Below are 19,488 nucleotides of genomic sequence, written 5' to 3'. Positions count from 1 at the left end.
ATTCACACATTTTTATCATGAACAGCTTACATAAAAAAATATGCTAACAATATCTAAATTGAATTTTTAGAAATTACCCACAGTGCACAAGAATATAATATTAGGATTTATATAAAGTTTTTAGGCAGGATAATGAAAAAATGGTAAGTTGAAACAATTTAAGACAAATATCCAAATGGAATATAAAAACTTTTTTATTCAAAGATCGTGTTTATAAATGTCACCGCGGCGGCGCGTATTCCATTTTCAAACTGTTGTCTTTAACAGTAAAACGTCAAACTTTTCGAGTGTCACATATAGGGTAAAATTTTTATGAGCGTTTTTGCGGGATTTTTTTTTAAAAAAATAATTTATTTTTAGATTAACGTGTGTAAATATAAATAAATATGGCGAATGTGAAAGAGCGTAGGCAGAAGAATGTAAAGTTCGGACTGTCGAAAGACGACAACTTCGATATGTCGTCGGTGGGCGCGCCTCACGATGAGGGCAACGCGTTCAACTCCACGCGGGAGTACTGGCAACATATCTGCAAGAGCAGTTCCTCCCCGGACAGGAAAGATGATCTCGCTGATAAATGTAGATGTTAGTAATACGCGCTGAGTTCATTGTTATTGCCGTAACAAAAATTTTTTGTCTCTTTTTCGGAGCCAATATCAATACTTCAAAACAGATAGAGATATAGAAATTCTAGAAGGATATTAACTTCATCATTTCAGCTGATACATGGCATCTGCAAGACTTAGGTTTTCCTCAAAAATTTCAAGATAACCAGTCTTGACAATGTCATGGGACCTCCAGTAGGAGGTGTACTCACTCCATGTTTACTGAATCGTGAGAACCTTTCAGTTAACTGCCATTGGTTGCACATTAACATGGTCTGAAGGAATTTATTTTTAGAACACGCTGGATGAAGTCAATTACAACCAGTTCTCTTAGATGTAGTGTGTATGGAAGAGGCCTATGTCCAACTGTGGACTTTCTAAAGCTAAAATGATGAAGGAATTTATTGTATAAAACTCCTACATTTCATGCCAGAGATTTTTAAAATATTTGATATGACCCATTACAAGACGGTTTCTTGGGGATTAGTGTAATAATCCTTGGTTATCAAAATTCTAAATATCTCCATATGCTATGTTTAATATCTTCTCTCTTTTACAAAGTTTCTTAAAAATATATCATGACACATTAATAGAAAAATCTTGTCATTATTCCCATGTTTAACGCGGCATTATGTATGTTTATATGTATTATATATATATATATATATATATATATTTATATATATATATATATATATATATAAATAACTTAGGATTGCAAGTTTCCTTGCTTTAGTCTGTATTGTTTCAATGACATAGTGTGCTACATATAGCAAATGTATTGTAAAATTATTGCTAATTGTTTGATATGCTAGAATGAGTTTTAAGATGCCTTTCTGTTAAAAACTATTTCAATTAAGACTTCATTTTTTAAGCTTTTTTGCTTTAATAAAATCAAGGAAATTCCAGAGTAATAATACATATAATATTAGATTTAAGGTATTTGTTGCTGTTTTGTGTAAGCTATTAATAACACTTTATTTGTGCATAAAGCTATTGTGTATTTATAACTTTTTATAATATTATAATGGAGATCAATAAAGGTAATCAGGATAGTCTAGCAGATTGAATCATTGAATTGCCGGTGGGTAGAGTGCTCATAGTGTGCAGAACTGATGTCTGCTGTGGTCTTGGTAGGACACCCACCTTGTGGTTGAACCGCTTCCAACCAGTCTTATTGTAAATCTACGAGAAGAGTGGGTGGTGGCTGTCTCTCGCTGTGGAAGTTCTGAACTAAAAATTAATGATGATTTATATGTGTGATGACATTGCTCCTCAGCGTTGGAGAAGGCAAAACAGGCGCTGGAGGCAGAGAACGCAGACTTGGCCATCGAACTCAAGTCAGCAAGCGCTGCTCGAGCAGACGGCGAGCGCAGGCGTAAGCAGGCCGAAGCTCAATTGGCAGAGCTGGCTGCCAAGCTCCAGGAGGTGGACCGCGCCAGGTCAGTACTGCGATATTGTCCGACTCTACCAGGATTTTTTTGTAATCCTTTGTGATAATTATGTACAATGCGATTAAAATAAGAATAGGACGGGCTCTCGGCTAACTTCACTCATATAAGTACGGTCAGCATTAAATATATAAAATAAAAACATAATAATATTTTTTTGTTGATTGTTTAATTTGTTCTACAATGAGCAAAAGAGGTAGTGTTTTACATCGGCGAGCTCGAGAGATTATCAGCAATGTTGATAAGTACTTCGAGGAAGAGAAAAAACGTGCCATTATGTTGTTGGACCAGTTAAAACAAGCAAGAATTGTACCAGGGCCAGATGGCAATATTCATATATCGCGTGATGTATTTGGAAGTTTCATTAAGCATTTGGAAACTGCTTCGAAGGTAACCGAGCGAGTGACTTTAGCCACTGGTATTATTTTTTAACATTGCTTTTTTTGCACACTAACCAAGTTCCCGTTGTGACGTCACAACATGGCGCTAGGCCGGTCCTATTCTTATTTTAATCGCATTGTAATATCTATATAGACAAGGAAAGCGTGCAAACGGAACTGGTGATCAATAAACAGGGAGTGGACTGCGTCTGGTCGGTGTTGGGTCAAAATGACTCAGCTCATAAATTACCATATTGCAGTAACATATATACACCTTCCTTTTTACACGGTCTTTTTTCGAAATAACGCTGTTGACTAATAAGTTAAAATATATTTTTGTATTTTTTGTTCTTATACAAATTTTATTTTTTATGATTTTGACTGTGTCTTATAGAAAGTTATCGAGACAGCAACAAAATAAAACTGTAAACTAGACTTTTCGAACATTGCTAATTGTTGTATTAAAGATCTAATATGGTTCACCGGTTTCACTGTTCCCTTGTTGTGGACAGAGCGGAGGTGCAGGAAAAGTGCACGCGGCTGCAGAGCGAGGCGGAGCAGGCGCTGCAGCAGCTGGAGCAGGCCGAGCTGAAGGCATCCGCTGCGCTCAAGCAGGCCGCCACTGTTGGAGCCCAGCATGCCGAAGCACAGGTAGGCCACCCGGGTAGCTGACCATATTTTGGTGTAGCTTCCGTCAAATTTCTAGTCCACCCCGAAGTCCCATTTAGTAACTCCTGTGAAAAACCGTGAATTTTCATATATGCCATATGGCTTATCGGTGATTGATATAAGCCAGTGCTTCCCAACGTTATGCCCACGCCCCACAGGAGAACAATTTGATTATTAAGAGCGGCAATTCAAAAGCGGACTCGACACGAGTTTAATCCTATGATTCCTATGAATCCTTTGAGGTCCACACACAACCGATAGCGGTTTAATATAAAAAAATATATGTTACATAGGGGGGCGTAAAGATTTTAGGAAGGGTAAGGTGGAGCATGGCCCATAAAAGGTTGAAAAATACTGATCTAGGCCATGGAGTTTACTTGAGAGCCACTTATAAGGTTTATAGGAAACATTATCCACAAGCCACATATTGCAACGGTCAAACTTAACTCATATAGAAGTAAACCGAGTGGCCCTGACCAAGTGACCTGTTGCCAAGGTAAGGCTTGGTTTTTAATACTTTTAAAAACAAAGATTCTAGATCTCTGTCTAGACATAATTTTTATTTACATATTAGGAATGTGAAACTCAATAAAATTGTTTTCTGATTTATTTTCTGGCTCGAATGTATCAGTACCCTAGGCTCGTCCTATAATACCCGTCATTCTGCAGCAGTCCCATAACTATTTTATGATTGCAGGCGTTGCTTGAAGAGGAGACGAAGCAGAAGTTGTCGCTGCAGACCCGGCTGCGTAATGTTGAGCAGCAGCTTGAACAGGCACGCGACCAGCTCGACGAGGAGGAGGAGGCCAAGAAGAACCTAGAGAAGCAGGTTTGTCCATTTGTGTCCCGTCTGGAACATCGAAGTAACAAGTTTTAGATTGTCACTGAACTATTAGAAGATTTATATTCAGATTATTAATGGAAGCAATGAAAATAATGTGTTTAAAATTATGTTATTAGTTACTGTAATGTAAGCAAAGATGCCTTTTCATTAATAAAAAAAATGCAAGCGGTATCGTTTTATCAGCTTATTGTTGAATAGTTCTTTGAGTATTACAATTATTTGATTCCATTTAGTAAAGCAGCCTTTGATAACAACGAAGCCTTTGATAAAATTGAAGCAATCATAAAAAAAATAAATGTAAGAGTCAGCCCATATCAGCTCTGAGAATCATAAAAACTGACAGTAAATCATGTAACACAATGTGGTTGTTAATTATGCATCTATAAAAAATATCATCTATATTACAAGCTTCCTTACATTTTTTCAAAATTTCTAACATCCTGTACAATCACCTGTCCCTTTCACCTACTCACAATAGTAATAGTGCGATACTATTTTATGATTACATTAATTTAACTTGTTCGCATTTTAAAGTTTATTTAAACGTTTCCAGGTGGCCGCCCTCACGCAGCAAGTGGTGGACGCGAAGAAGAAGGCAGAGGAGGAGGCGGAGGCGGCCGCAGCGCTGGAGGAGCAGCGCAAGAAGCTCAGCAAGGACGTGGAAGCCCTGCACCGGCAAATCGATGAGCTGCAACAGGCCAACGACAAACTGGATAAGAGTGAGCTAGCTACCTTAACATATAATTAATATACAGTATGTTTGGGTAATTCTCATTAGGAATAGATCCATCATAAGGCAATATTGAGAAAAGAATATATAAGGTGATAAGTTATATAGGTCTAAATGCTTCAAAAAGGTGAATGTATTGCTCACTTGTCGTGAATATTTTAAGTGCGATGGATCCAATAGCTTCTGGCAGTATAGTGTGCAGAGACAGATAGTAAATAATAATTAATTTTAATATGTAATAATCCAAATTATGATTTTTTTTATTATTACGTAATTATGTCTGAAACTATTTATTTCTTGAATAAGTTGAACTATACGTTAATTGACAACAAATTGCCTTTAAATCATCAATCACCCTGTATGTTTAATATACTTAAGTTTAAATTCACATTTGAAATTCTTAAGCTGTAAATTGAACTACAAAATATGGAAATGATTTTGTTAAATACTAATAATCACATCGATTTACCCCCTCTCTAATTTAACATATTTTTCCCAGAGCTCCCTATTTCAATACCAGATCAAAGGATACTGTATTGATAATGAAATCAAACCCACAAAAAACATATGAATTTCATGTGTGTTCTTTTCTGATCTTATCGTGTTTGAAACCCTCATAACTTTAAGTTTGAAAAGGCCTTATGATATACTTTGTTCGACAGTTTTAATGATTACAAATGTGAACAATAAAATGAATAAATGAATTGATACCATGATCGATGTGAAGTTTCGATACTAGATTCATTCTCTGAAGTTCTCTCTTGATTAGGTGCCAGAGATAGAGATCATTAATGTATTTATCTAACTGTATATGTGACTTATTTCAAGGGTTAAGGAAACTAAGGTGAACGCATCCTTACAGGCAAGAAGAAGGTCCAGGCGGAACTTGAGGACACAAACATCGAGTTGGAGGCTCAACGTGCAAAGGTGCAAGAACTGGAGAAGAAGCAGAAGAGTTTTGATAAGGTTCGCTATAAGTTTATTCTTATACACTATTAACATACATAAAAAAAATCGCAATTTTTAATTAGCTGATGATGTCAAATCAGTTTGTCGACACGGAAAAAAGACAAAACCTATGTGAAGGTGACAAACCTTTAACAAGGTCTGTGCGACAGCAATTTTTGAAGATTTTCTATTCAGGCCGCGTGGGGCGTATACGACCCACACTTTAAAAATTAAAAAAAAAGTCGTTTAAGACCTATTCTTTACACTTTTTCAATATTGGAAAGCTATAATTAGCTGAAAAAACGTTATAAATTTTAATATGCATTACGTAAGCGCATGCGTAATGTGAAGTTATCTACATTCGAGCCTACAATTCATTTGTTTAAGAATCCTTTGTTTTTCAATGGGAACTGCAAATGGCCTGAACGGAAAGTGAAGTGGGGGTCGTATACGCCCCACATGCCATGAAGTGTGTTAAATATAATAAACAGCCAACAAGAAAAATTTAACATTTCATTTTACATAAATTAAGTTAAAATTCATTAAGCAAAGGCCTGAGCAAGAGTGAAGCTTGAGTTAAGTTCTGGGAGACATAATGTAACAGTGAATCAAGTATTCAGGAATTTTTGTATTAGATTTGGAAAAAATAATACTCAAATTTTAAAAAGTAGCCTCATGTAAAAGCATCTTTATATTCAATTTTATCTTTGGAATTTAAGTCATACTCCCTTTAGTTAAGTTTGAATGTCCTTTGGCAATTAAAATCTACAGCCATTAGTGCCTCGTCATATTTCTTCTTCTCATACACCCTATCGTACTTTATTGTGTTTAATAATTTTTCTACATTTATTTTTATTGTCATTCTCTTCTATCGGTCTTCATATTATAATTCATTCATTTTCTATAATACATTATAAATTCTCATTCATTCTTGCATTGCCTCTCATATTTTCAATTATATATTTATAGGGTTTATATCACAGTACTTCTTGTTCTAATGATTTTATTTTTATTTATATCACAGATGTTACATTTATACTCCATACATTGTTTCCTTTGCTTTTATTTGATTATCTTATTTTGATACAATTATACTTTATTTTTGTAATATGTAAAATACCTATATATCAATTCTAAAAAAAAATGTTCTTAATTTGCGGGTAAATTTTAAAGCTTCAGCGTTATTTATGCTAGGAGATCTACCCAATACCTCAACTTACCAATCCGCTGTGCTATATTAGTTAATTTCTTTTGTTTACGAATCTCCTCTCTTTTCTATCTCTCCCTGTGATTATTTTCAGCAGATCAAGAGGTAAACTCTTTATGCTAATGTTACTCTTGTTACACCTGCAGGTGGTGGCGGAAGAGCGTGCTGTTGCAGAGCGCAACGCGGCAGAAAGAGATGCTGCCGAGAGAGATGCGCGTGACAAGGAAACCCGCGTGCTCAGCTTAACTCGGGAGCTCGACGAGGCCGCAGAAAAGGTAACTTGGCTGGGGAGACACTGGGCTTCAGTTGGTTTGTCCGGTTGTCCGGACTGGATTACTACAAGGACCAATAGCCCGACTACTTCGTGAACTGTACTGGTCTTTGTTTTTCGATTCGTACTGGCCATGTGGTTAACTCCAGACGTTGGTCATGTTCATCAGCCTGGTTTGATCTGTGCTGGGCGGAGTGGTCATCGTCATGGTAGGTGATCGCGCGGAAAGGAACCACCTTCAGCGGTAGTCTGCCGGCTGCAGCTCAGATACTTGCCTGCTCAGTAAGAGGTATATGTTAGATAATACCCATCGCAGCCGAGAGTAGTTTAGGCTAGGGATGTGATAGGAACTGAGAAGTGAGTGTGTCAATAACTGCAGAACCATATCCAGATGATATAGGAGCCGGCTTACTTGGCGTCTAGAGCGAGGATTGAACCGTTAGTGTGTTCTTGGTGACGTACGGGAAGTGTGCCTTACAATTCCATCACTTGTTTGAAGATGTGGTGCGTACGCGCACCGGGCACTCAACCTTAACACTTTCGCTGCGTCAACTTTTCCAAAGAACTATTAGCTTGGTATTTGGAGAAAAATACCTTGTAATTAAATTTCCTGTACAACATATGAGACCTGATAAGTCTTTAATATTTTTTTTGACTATGCCATCGAATCAAATTTAAGGGAGGAAGCAAGAACGTATTTTTGTCCGTCTTACACGAGGAATTATATACATGTTTTTATACATGGATTTTGTTTGTGCCATAAAAGAAAAGTCGAGGGGTCTTTTAGATATCATAACGTAATAAACGTGTTAGTGACTGCTATCAGATAACTGCTGTCGCAGACCGTGGGGGAAAGACCTATCATAAATAGGTAACTGCCCTTTGAACAGGTATACTGTACCCATTGATATAACCAAACGGTTGGGATCTTTGAGAACAGTATAATCTTCAAATTAGGAATAGGTTAGGGAGATAGAGATTATACTGCACGAACGATGATGCGTTAGGTAGGTAAAAAAAAACAATATCCTTCTTCTTCAGAAATTGTTATTAAGTAAAAGCTAAATACTTTCGTGTTCTTTTATTATTGTTAAAAAAAATGTACATGTCCATATTTGTGTATAAGATTTAAATTAAGCTCTTTGAACGCCACATATATTAATCCGTTTCTTTATTTTAGCTTAAGCTTAAGTTTTTGATTTAACATTTACTTTTATGTTTTCGACCTTTTATACTTTTCATTTTTATTTATGATTACGTTTTATTATTTTGTGGCAAAAATTTTAATATTTGTAGCGGAATATTTTGTCTTTTATTAGGGAAGCGATGGATCTGAATGGTTTATCTTTACCTTGCAATGGACAGCTGGTAATCGCGTTAATATTTTATGATATACAGTTACCAATATAACTTGTTTATAGATCGAAGAGCTGGAGCGATCGAAGCGCGTGCTGCAAGCGGAGCTGGATGAGCTGGCGAACACCCAGGGCACAGCCGACAAGAACGTACACGAGCTGGAACGCGCTAAGCGCGCGCTGGAGTCCCAGCTGGCCGAGCTGCGTGCGCAGAACGAGGAGATCGAAGACGATTTGCAGCTCACCGAGGATGCTAAACTACGCCTGGAGGTCAACATGCAGGCCATGCGTGCACAGTTCGAACGCGAGCTTCAGGTAAGAGCTGAAGTACTCACTCTCTTCTTTCTCTTTGTTTATAGGGAAATTTTTGTTTTCTTTGGATGAGGATTTAGGAATAAACTTTTCAGGGTAGAAAGATTTTCTGTTCTATCTTAAATAAAAGACTTTTGTAAACCACTTGGATGTTTATACACCAGTAGAAATATCATAAAAGATTGCCAACGTGGTGTCCTGTTGAGGTGGCGTTTCGTAATGCTAGCAAATGGTCCTATTACAAATCTGTAGAAGGAGTGGAGATGTTCAGTAGTGGACATGAACATCCTAAGGCAAAAATAATGGAGATGGTTTTGCTTGATTTCCAGTTGTAGATTTAATAAATAATTGGTACATTGTTCAGGCTAAAGAAGAACAAGGCGAGGAGAAGCGACGTGGTATCGTGAAACAGCTGCGAGATCTGGAGGCCGAGCTTGAGGAGGAGCGCAAACAGCGGGCTGCCGCCATCGCTAACCGCAAGAAGCTGGAGGCAGACCTCAAGGACTCCGAGCAGGCCCTCCACCTCGCCAACAAGGTGCCTTACGTGACTCATTTTTTTATTTACCACATGTATTTGAAGATAAAAAATATGTAAATGTAAAATATATGTAAGAATATTTAAGTTTATAGTTCGTTATTTTGTAATAGATTAGTTAGATTTATTTTTATGAGAGTGGTATCCCTACGACTGTCAAAAAACGATGTACGTCAGGTGAGGTGCACGCGCTATGTGAAGGACAGATGTCATGTTATTTGTAAGAAGAAAATAAAGCATTTTCCGTTGTTAAAGATTGTGTTGTGCCTCAAATTGTGCCATATTTCCACATATATTATATCTCTTTCTATCAGGAATCTCAGCTGTTTTCATTATGTCATCACGAAACGTTATATGTGCGCAGGTAAAGGAGGACGCCGCGAAGCAGGTGAAGAAGCTACAACAGCAGCTGAAGGAGGCGGCGAGGGAGGCGGAGGAGGCGCGCGCCGGTCGCGAAGAGGCGGCTGGAGCAGCGCGGGAGGCCGAGCGGCGCGGGAAGGCGCTGGAAGCAGCTGCTGCCCAGCACGCTGAGGAGCTGGCTGCAGCAGAACGCGCGCGACGCCACGCCGAGGCTGAACGAGATGATCTTCTCGACGAGCTTGCCGCCGCCGCTGCCAAGGTACAACTCTCACATGTTTGCTGCCAATCTGATGATCAAAATACGTGTAGTTATGTTCGGAAAACTATGGCTAATTTTAAAGACTTATCAAAATCATCATCATGTCTATGACAGACGCTTGGTCTACATCTGCTTTCTTCCATCGACTTTCGTGACTTTGTTTACTTTTGTTTGGAGCAGAGACGTTACAATGTAGGAGGAATTTTTTTTTCACTTTCTATTGCTCGCTCTTTTTTTCCTCACTTATTTTTTTTTCTTTTCTTCACATCCTTCACAAAATCTTTCATTCTTCTCGTTCTGATCTTCCTTCCTCTTCTACATTCTAATTACATTAGTTCTTATTGCGCAGCATTTATTTTTGTTTTTTTTTATTTACAATTGTAAAAAAAAATTACCTATACTTTTTATTGGTATTTAAATTTTAAGAGTAATTCTATGTTCTTTAATATATATTTATTTCTCCTGAGTATCTCTAGCCTGTTCTAAAGTTTGAGGCATTTATTCGCACAGGCGAGACTCATGTTGACGATATAAGAGATGTAATCCATCTTATATTGAATAAAGATTATTTTGAAATTTAACATTTTTTTTTAAGAAATTTGTTGTATAAAAATTTCATGATACCAATGGTGTCGCACTGTATTCATATTATGTATCTAGATATATATCTATGTAGAGATAGAAAATTAGTTGTCAACAAGCTACATTTGGCGTTATTTGTAAAAATTAAGGCACATTCATTTTATGACATTACTTTTGCGCCACCTTCATATAAATTAAATTACATGCAATACAAAAATTAATTTATGGTTTATTTTTATTACAGAACACATGCTTGGTGGACGAGAAGAAACGATTGGAAGCCAGAATATCGGCGCTGGAAGAGGACCTGGATGAGGAGCAGTCCAACAATGAGATACTTAATGACAGACTGCGGAAGTCGCAGGTATTGTACTGTGTATTCTTATGTAATATATTATATTATATATATATATATATATATATAAAGTAGAAGTGTGTATATCCATTGTAGCTTAGCCCTTACCTATACCGATGTAAGTAATAATATTTCTGTGGAATTCCTATTTGTGATGCGCTGACGATGACGTAATGTAGTGCCTACAAGTCCTTCTTGTTTACCAACTTTCTTTTTAATTAATGTCCATGTTAAGTAATAAAAATTGAATCTTTACATAAGAGATAATTTCAATATATATTTGTTATGTGTTGATAGTTACCATCAAATGTAATTAATGATATATATGGGTATATGTATATATAGACTGTGCACCAATGCAGCTGCCAAGTTTTATGGTGACCAATTGAATAGTATTGTGACAACATCTGGTAGTGTGTTACAACAATGTTGTTGGCATAAAAATTAATTTTAAACTTTTATGATAATTGATAAAATAGTTTTTAGATGAATCAATTTCATATTTAACAGCTTCAAGAATAAAAAAATTGTTCAAGGCTTTAGAATGTAGCTGTTTGATTTGAACTTTCAGAACCAAATCGACCAGCTTACGATGGAGCTGGGCACGGAGAAGGCGGCCACGCAGAAGATGGAGAGCGGCAAGCTGGTGCTGGACCGGCAGAACAAGGAGCTGAAGGCCAAGCTCGCCGAGCTGGAGACCGCCGGTCGCACCAAGACAAAGGTTCAATTATGCTTTTATTTCCAGATCATGATATGATCAACATTGGAGAGCCTTTCGCCTCCAAAGTGCGTCGATTACTTTGGTTCTCACTGAGAAAATCTGAGCATAGCTCTCGTCATTACTGTCTAGGTGACGTCAATCCTTAAACGATCATGTCTCAAACTATTAGTAATCAACTGTAATATAAAAACTAAAATAAAAAATAAACACGGTACAAACACAATATATTGCCTTTATAAGAGTATTTTATTTTCATAACTTCAATATTTTAAAAAGAATTTATAATAGCGAATGTCTTGCAACAACATGTCTTCTCAACACTGATGTCAATTTTATAAGCGATGTCCTCACTACTAGTTTTTCTAAGAATAGTTAGTTTCTTCTTCACTTCCAAGTAATGGAAGAGAAATTCAGTTTGTAATTTTTGGTGGTTAAAACAATAAAACACAAAGAAAATTTATATTATCAGGGTGTGATCACATCGTTGGAGCTGAAAGTGTCAAACCTGGAGGAGCAGCTGGAGGCGGAGTCCCGCGAGCGGCTGGCACAGCAGAAGGCCTCTCGCAAGCTGGACAAGAAGATGAAAGAGCTCGCGCTGCAGCTGGATGAGGAACGTCGCCATGCCGACCAGTACAAGGAGCAGATCGACAAGGTGAGCAATATATTGCTATTGCACATAGGCCTCGCCTTAATAAGGTCGTCTGTCTACCTCAGAGTTTCCCAAACTTTTTTGTGTCATAGACCCCTTGCCATGTTTTTCCGTGTTGGGTAGACCCCTACTTACCTGATATTGATTTCCTGTAAATATCTAACTGTAGTGAAGTTTAGTGTTAAAAACTTAAAGTAAAAACACTTGTTAATTTATACATTTATTAATTGAATTTAAATTAAAACTACTCAAAATAACATTTTGTATCTGTTATGTAAAATATATGTAACATTAAATAAACTATAAATAAAATAACATCAGCAATAAGTCAATATTTTAGTGAAAGGATGAACCTGATGCTTTAATAATAAATTATCAACATTTGGCGTCAATTTGGTAAAGGATAATCTTAAATCTCCTCGGCTAATGATGTCTAGTCTGTGGACTCCCATTTTCATTTCATGGACCCCCAATATTTTTTTCGCTGACGTAGACCCCTTGCCGGTTGTCATAGACCCCTAGGGGTCGATATAGACCACTTTGGGAATCACTGGTCTACCTCATGGAAAAAGTACATACGAAATGTCGTATCTATCATTTCAGCTTTAAGACGTCTACTGCTTTACATAAGACTATCCCATAGATATCCAATAAGACTAGTTGGAAGCAAATTTAGAATCAAAAATCAGAATCATGTATGATGATTACATCATTACAGTATATATATTTCCAATGAAATCGTTTTTTATGGCCACTGTTTTTTGGGTCGTCTAGTACTTTCCCCGTCTTGGGTACACGAGAATTTCTACAAATTTTATTATTTGCGTTCTATTTTTTTTCCTCTCGATGCAATATGTTAATTGACAAATTCTTTCATTTTTAAACGGTTTTATTTAGTTCGACCCGTACGGAATTTATTTGTTTATTTATTTAGGTCAAAATTAGAAATTGAAATTTAAGCACCTTCCCGTTGTCAGATTGATCTGAAATATGGTACACACATTTAATTTAGATGACAATATAATATAATATAATCAATAACATTATAAATCTAAGATGGCCGCCGATACAAAATGGCGGATTACATATTTTTCCTTAACCCCCTCAATACGGGTATCAAATGAAAGAGCTACACTAGTAAAACACGATGACTATGTCAAAATTTAAAATTCAAGATGGACGCCGTTCCAATATGGCGGACTAGGTACATATTTTTCCACAACCACCACAATATGGGTATCAAAAAACCGTTTAACTTAAAAGTTTTTTAAATGTATTTATTCTAATCCTTTCATTCATCACCTCACTTTCGTCGCCTTTCCCATCAAAATACTGCAGTTTTATAGTATATTTAATGAATGAATAACTAAATGATTATGCGTATGTTTCAGATGAACACACGAGTGAAGACGCTGAAACGTCAGCTGGACGAGGCGGAGGAGGAGGTGCAGAGGGAGAAGGTCGGCAAGCGCAAAGCGCAGCGCGAGCTCGAGGACCTCCTGGAGACGCACGAGACCATCTCGCGCGAGTGCTCCAACCTGCGCAATAAACTGCGGTGAGTTCGGCGCAGCTACACGTAGGACACGCCCACCTCTTGACTCATAACATATTCAATAATTCATTCATTTATTCCTCGTTCAATCGTACAGTTTATATGATAATCATTCAATGTTTACAATAAGCGAGCTGATTGTTAAATTATTGTAATCTTATGTACTATTTGGTGAATTATTCTCAGTTTTAATTAATATTTTCAAATCGCAGTATCACAATGTGAACAAAAGAAATAAACATATTTGAATATCTCTAATTTTGAATACTTTCGAAAGACTGTCGAGGGATTCATTCGGTTTGGTTATAATACTTGTGAAATAAGTTAATTTCGCTATAGTAATTAGGAATCAACTTTTTTCACTTACCATAGATAATAAATGATTATACACAAAAATACTGTGTTAAAAATTACGTTTCCGCAAAATGTAATACTTCTCTATATAAGTACACTGAGTACACAATAAACATCCTTGTATATATATATATATATATGTGTGTGTGTGTGTGTGTGTGTGTGTAAAATTTTCTGTCTAGTTATAAATCTTTCCGTTACATATTTCGTCACATAGACGCGTGACGGTCGGCTCAGATTACGCAGTGTCAATTGTTATATATATATAGGGTACATAGATATGATATATCCTATGTTATTGCTATATCTATATATATAGATATAGCAATATATGTTATAAACACGACAAGAACAATTTTCAATGACACTATAATGCACAAGAGGGTGCTGGAGCCGACGATTTTGTATGCAGCGAGTGCATGGGCGCCGGCGGCTAGGAAGCTGCTGGTCCGCAGGCAGTTGGGCGCGGTCCAGCGGGGCTTCGCGCAGAAGATCGCGAGGACCCACAGGACCGCGTCCCTGCACTCGGCCCTTATACTTGCCGGGTTGCTTCCCCTGGACCTTCGGGTCCAAGAAGCAGCCCGCTTATTTGAAATAAGAAAGGGTCATTCCCGGCAGGTGGTAAAGGACCGAGACCTGGAGGTACCGGTCAGCTACCTGAGACTACCGCACCCGTCTGGTCAAGTTGGTGTGGAGTTCTCCTGTCTGGGGGAAAGTGCGGAGGAAGTCCGACTTGCCACCGCGGCTGCCGATCTGGTAATTTATACCGACGGCAGCCGCATAGAGGATAAGGTGGGTGCGGCGTTCTGCGTCAAGCGGGGCGCCGTAGAGTCATACACAAAGAAACTCAAGTTGGGCAACTTCTGCACCGTATACCAGGCAGAGCTGCTGGCTCTAGCTGAGGCAACAGGGTACGCGGCCGGCGAGTCGGCGCAAGTCTGCGCCGTACTGAGCGACTCGCGGTCCGCTCTCGAAACTGTCGCAAGATCGGACACCCTCCATCCCTTAGCGTTAAGAGTGAAGGAGAATGTAATGAAAGCGAGAGAGAAAGGGAAGGATGTAAGGTTGTTCTGGGTGAAAGCGCACGCGGGGATGGAGGGGAACGAGAGGGCGGACCAGCTGGCCAAGGAAGCGGCCCTGAAGAGTAAAAGACGACCAGAGTACGAGAGATGCCCTGTTTCATTCGTCAAGCGGCAACTGAGACTGGAGTCGCTCGACGAATGGAACAGGAGGTATGTGGAAGGAACGACGGCTTCGGTAACGAGGATGTTTTTCCCGGACGCCGTCTCAGCCTACCGCGTGCTCCGCAGCATCGAGGTGGACGCGGTCTCGGCCCAGCTCTTCACGGGGCACGGGGGGTTCTCTGAGTACCTTCATAGGTTCAAGCTCAAGGAGGACCCCTCGTGCTTCTGTGAACCGGGCGTGGGCCAGACCGTGATCCACCTTGTGGCCCGGTGTCCCGCATTCGGGGGACTCCGGCTCGACTTCGAGTGCCGGTCTGGTGTTCAGGTCAAAGAAGACACGATACCCTCCCTGATAGGTGATAAAGCTACTAGGCAGGATTTTGTATATTATTGTAAAACAATAGTTAAAAAGATTATAGAAATAAATAAAACCTAGGTATAAGATAAAAGACTGTTATAAAATAAATAATAAATGTGCAAATATGTGATACCTAGAAAATAAGATATACAAAATAAAAAAAGGGATGAAAGAAGAGTAGTATAGAAGGGCACAAAAGAAAGAAATATAGCATGAAAGACAGACTAAAAGAATATGTGATGAAAGACTGATGAGTATGAAAATAAAAAAAATATATGTGAAAAAATTACTGTAACAAAAGACCCTGTCCCACAAAAAGATAGGGGTACGAGAGACCCCCAATAGCGGGGGTCACAAAAAAAAAAAAAAAAAAAAAAAAAAAAAAAAAAAAAAAAAAAAAAAAAAAAAAAAAAAAAAAAAAAAAAAATGCACAAGAGGACTAATTTACTTTATAATTTAGAAATAAAATTTATGTATTTTTGTAATAAATTTCAAAATGAAATATGTAATTGGTATGTAGAAAACGTCTGTCCTTTTCCATATAGGCCGTCCTTCTCTGACAATAGCGACTAGTCTCAAGGTGGACTCCAGTGTCGAGGTAACGGAGGATGCTGGGCTCATTTCACCCCGAGCAGTCTCCATTTTGCAGTGAAGCTTTCTAAACGCTTGTGTCTATAACCGCCAAATTTTAAAATCGATTTGAAAATGGAATACGGGGGAGTGTATGTCCGTGTGATCATGACCATCGCTTCCGGTCGCATGAGACGTGCCTATCATTCATTCATTCGATCTATGTTCAAAGATGTACGATAATATATAAACACTAACAATATTATGCATATATAAGCAAAGAATTCGTATAAGCATAACTAATCTACCGTGAATAATACTCTAAAATATATTATATATGACTATAGACAATCTGTCAAAGTAAATTAAACATTTTTAATCTGTGTTATTTGCTTTGAAATATTTTTACAAAGTACAGTCGTAAATGAGCATTAAAAAACTAAGTGGGTTCTAAGAAAGCGCGTTAATTTAGCGAAATGGTCAAAGAACACCATAACATACCAGTTATCTGGTATGTTGGTACAAAAAACCTAAAACCTAAGATGCTTGTGTACCAGCAACAGGTACATGAGATTATTACATACATATGATTTCATAATGACTAGTTATAAAGAACAATTGTTACAATCATTCTTAGTTACTAAACCAAAAAAAAAACTTGAACTTAGATTGATATTATTAAATAAGACTGACTATAGAAATTTATTGTTTGTCTAAATATAAAGTGACAATGAATTAAATAAAAATTATATTTGTGTGATAGACTAGCAATTTTTTTTTATTTATTTTATTGAAAAAAAAAGTTTGATAGTCATTATTAAATATATCTGTTTAATTTTAAATTAATGACAAAGTACTTTCTATTGTACTTTTTACTGCGTGTATTTAGAACGTTGACTAGTATGAACCAATTTATTCATAATGTCAAATTTATTATGTTATTGTCTCATTTGGATTTTCGCTTATTCGATATGCCATTTATATATATGTATGTTTGGATTAGTGCATATAAACTTATATTATATTTGTATGTCACAGGCGGCAAGGAGGCGGCATCGGTCTGTCGGCGGCGTCTTCCTCGTCAAGGATCAAGCGCACGTCGCTAGCACCCGGCGCAGGATCCGGAGACGAGTCCTTTGACGACGTCAACGACACCACCAACAGCGTCGAGTGATCACCATCCGACCACCGTCGACCACTGTCTACCATCCGACCACCGCTCGGTGTCGCAACGTACTCGGTTGACTTACTTGCATAAAAATTATTCCGTTTCGCATTTAACATTAGGCTACGCACTTAAGTTACATCTTAAGTCGAAATATTTATTGCAAATCGGTACATTAATTATGAAATTAATTATTTTTAATTATTATATCCGATTGAATTTTTTTGCATACATACTGTTGTTGAGCATAAAATTAATTTTCAATTCAATTATTTATGTAAATATAATTTTTGTCCCAGCTCACACGTGAACATTAATTTTTCTATCACAATATCGGTTCATTTTAGTTCAATCTGTACACATATGCTCTTGTATATATCCTTATTTTGTATTCTATATGTTACTTTCGAAATTGTATCGATTGAAATAATTTTTTTTACAGAAAAACATTACCCTGTTCTATATATTTTTTTTTATTTTTTTGCTATATCAACACCACATTGGCTTTGTATGTGGTTCTTGATACTTTATGAAATTACATTTAAATTGGCAATGTTATTAAAATTGTAATACAATTGAACTGTGGGTGCTCTGAATGCATTTAAATCTGGTGATGTTTGACGAAATGCGCGCGCTTTTATGTACGCCATTTTGATTTATTGCAATCGGGCTTGGCGGTGCATGGATTGTGCCAAATTAAATGCCGTCTATTGAAACTATTGGAAATGTTTTTGTATGTTAAATTCATGTAAGGAAAACATCAATTTTTTCGTACCTTTCCGTGATTCGTAAAAATATGTCTCCATAACGGTATTTTGATAATAAATATAATAGTGATTTATTGGATACGCAACCAGTATTAATAACGAGACATTCCTAATCAATCGAGTTGCATATTTACCTTGACTTAGTCGAACGGGTACAATGTTAAATTACTCATTGGGTGATAATATAAAAAAAAGTGGTATTATAATCTGTGTCAACAAGAACTTTGAATTTTAATAATGCATTTAACGCGACTGAGTATCGTGGCCAGGGATTCTTTGTGACTGGGAGAGTTTGGTATAAAAATAGAAAAATAAAACAATAAATTTCCGTTCTCCAGTCAATCAAGGCAGTTCGATATTGGTGCGATAGTGCCAGTAGCTCCATCTAGCGTCAAGTTTTCACCTGATTTTTGTTTTCTTAAATGCAGCATGCTCAGACGCAAATGTTCAGCCGGTGCCTTATTTCTTAATACCATTGGGGATGTTTAAATAACAAATCAAGTCGCGTCTGGGCGCGCTCTGTTGAAGACCTCTTGATGTAAATAATTTGAGTGCGATACACTACGCGCTTAGTTGCCATACAAATTTATACATAGTTATGTAAGCGGGAGATAGAAAGGCTTTGGGTGATGGAATACGCTAAAATGATGACTGCAATGGATTAAAAACATGGCGTGTTCCGAAGGTTACGTTGGAGTCACCGTATGGTCGTCAACGGTGCATGTATATACGCGTTGGCGGCCATTAGAATGTAAATTTGCTTACAATGAACCATATTCAACGCGGAAGTACGGCGAGCTGGCTTGTGTAGAGATAAGTTACAGATTTAGTAATAGAACGTGGCCTTAGCCGCCCCCCCTCGCCTCGCCCCGGCCGCGGGAGCGCCTTGCGAACTTTTTATACAACTATTTACCGAAGTCTTGATGTAACGACCTCGTTTTTTATTATATAGTTTTTTTTTCTGAATAATAATATAAAAAAATTTAAATGTAAGTAAACCATTAAAGCATAAACATATTTTACATAAATATTATATTTAATTATTAACAATATTGATAATTGTAAAATTGGCCACAGGTTGTAACGAGTTGTCAGTTGGTATGCCAATTAAACAATTTTTCATCATTTTTAAAACCAATTGTTTTATTTTGTTTCCCAATCACCCACAGTATTAATAATAAACATGTCGGTTGGTGCTCACTGCAGGGTTTATGCCACCCCCAAGGATCGCCGGGATGACTGGTGCCTTGCGACCTTAGTAGGGGGTGCCTATCCACACACATGATAACATAAAAGGAGTAAATCTTT

The 19,488-nt window shown here is 37.4% G+C and overlaps 1 protein-coding gene across 1 annotated transcript in view; it reads left to right on the top strand.

Moving 5' to 3' along the window:
* Positions 1-19,314, top strand: part of zip (myosin heavy chain 10) — a 123,048-nt gene extending 103,734 nt beyond the window's left edge. Inside the window, exons 15-28 of the mRNA XM_068775447.1 lie at positions 1,882-2,044; positions 2,946-3,084; positions 3,800-3,931; positions 4,500-4,665; positions 5,539-5,642; positions 6,978-7,106; positions 8,524-8,772; positions 9,134-9,304; positions 9,669-9,923; positions 10,750-10,869; positions 11,432-11,581; positions 12,051-12,233; positions 13,622-13,785; positions 17,287-19,314. Of these exons, the coding sequence (XP_068631548.1) occupies positions 1,882-2,044; positions 2,946-3,084; positions 3,800-3,931; positions 4,500-4,665; positions 5,539-5,642; positions 6,978-7,106; positions 8,524-8,772; positions 9,134-9,304; positions 9,669-9,923; positions 10,750-10,869; positions 11,432-11,581; positions 12,051-12,233; positions 13,622-13,785; positions 17,287-17,422 (2,261 nt within the window). The 3' untranslated portion in view covers positions 17,423-19,314. The remainder of the gene's footprint in view (positions 1-1,881; positions 2,045-2,945; positions 3,085-3,799; positions 3,932-4,499; positions 4,666-5,538; positions 5,643-6,977; positions 7,107-8,523; positions 8,773-9,133; positions 9,305-9,668; positions 9,924-10,749; positions 10,870-11,431; positions 11,582-12,050; positions 12,234-13,621; positions 13,786-17,286) is intronic.
* The last annotated feature ends 174 nt before the right edge of the window (positions 19,315-19,488 follow it).

Source organism: Battus philenor, unplaced genomic scaffold (genome assembly GCF_028537555.1).
Source record: "Battus philenor isolate CCGP_79_NKW_IND1 unplaced genomic scaffold, ilBatPhil1.0.hap1 SCAF_9, whole genome shotgun sequence".
In the NCBI taxonomy this organism is placed as follows: domain Eukaryota; kingdom Metazoa; phylum Arthropoda; class Insecta; order Lepidoptera; family Papilionidae; genus Battus; species Battus philenor.
Note: the sequence above shows the minus strand (reverse complement) of the source record. Positions and strands in the feature narration are given on the sequence as shown.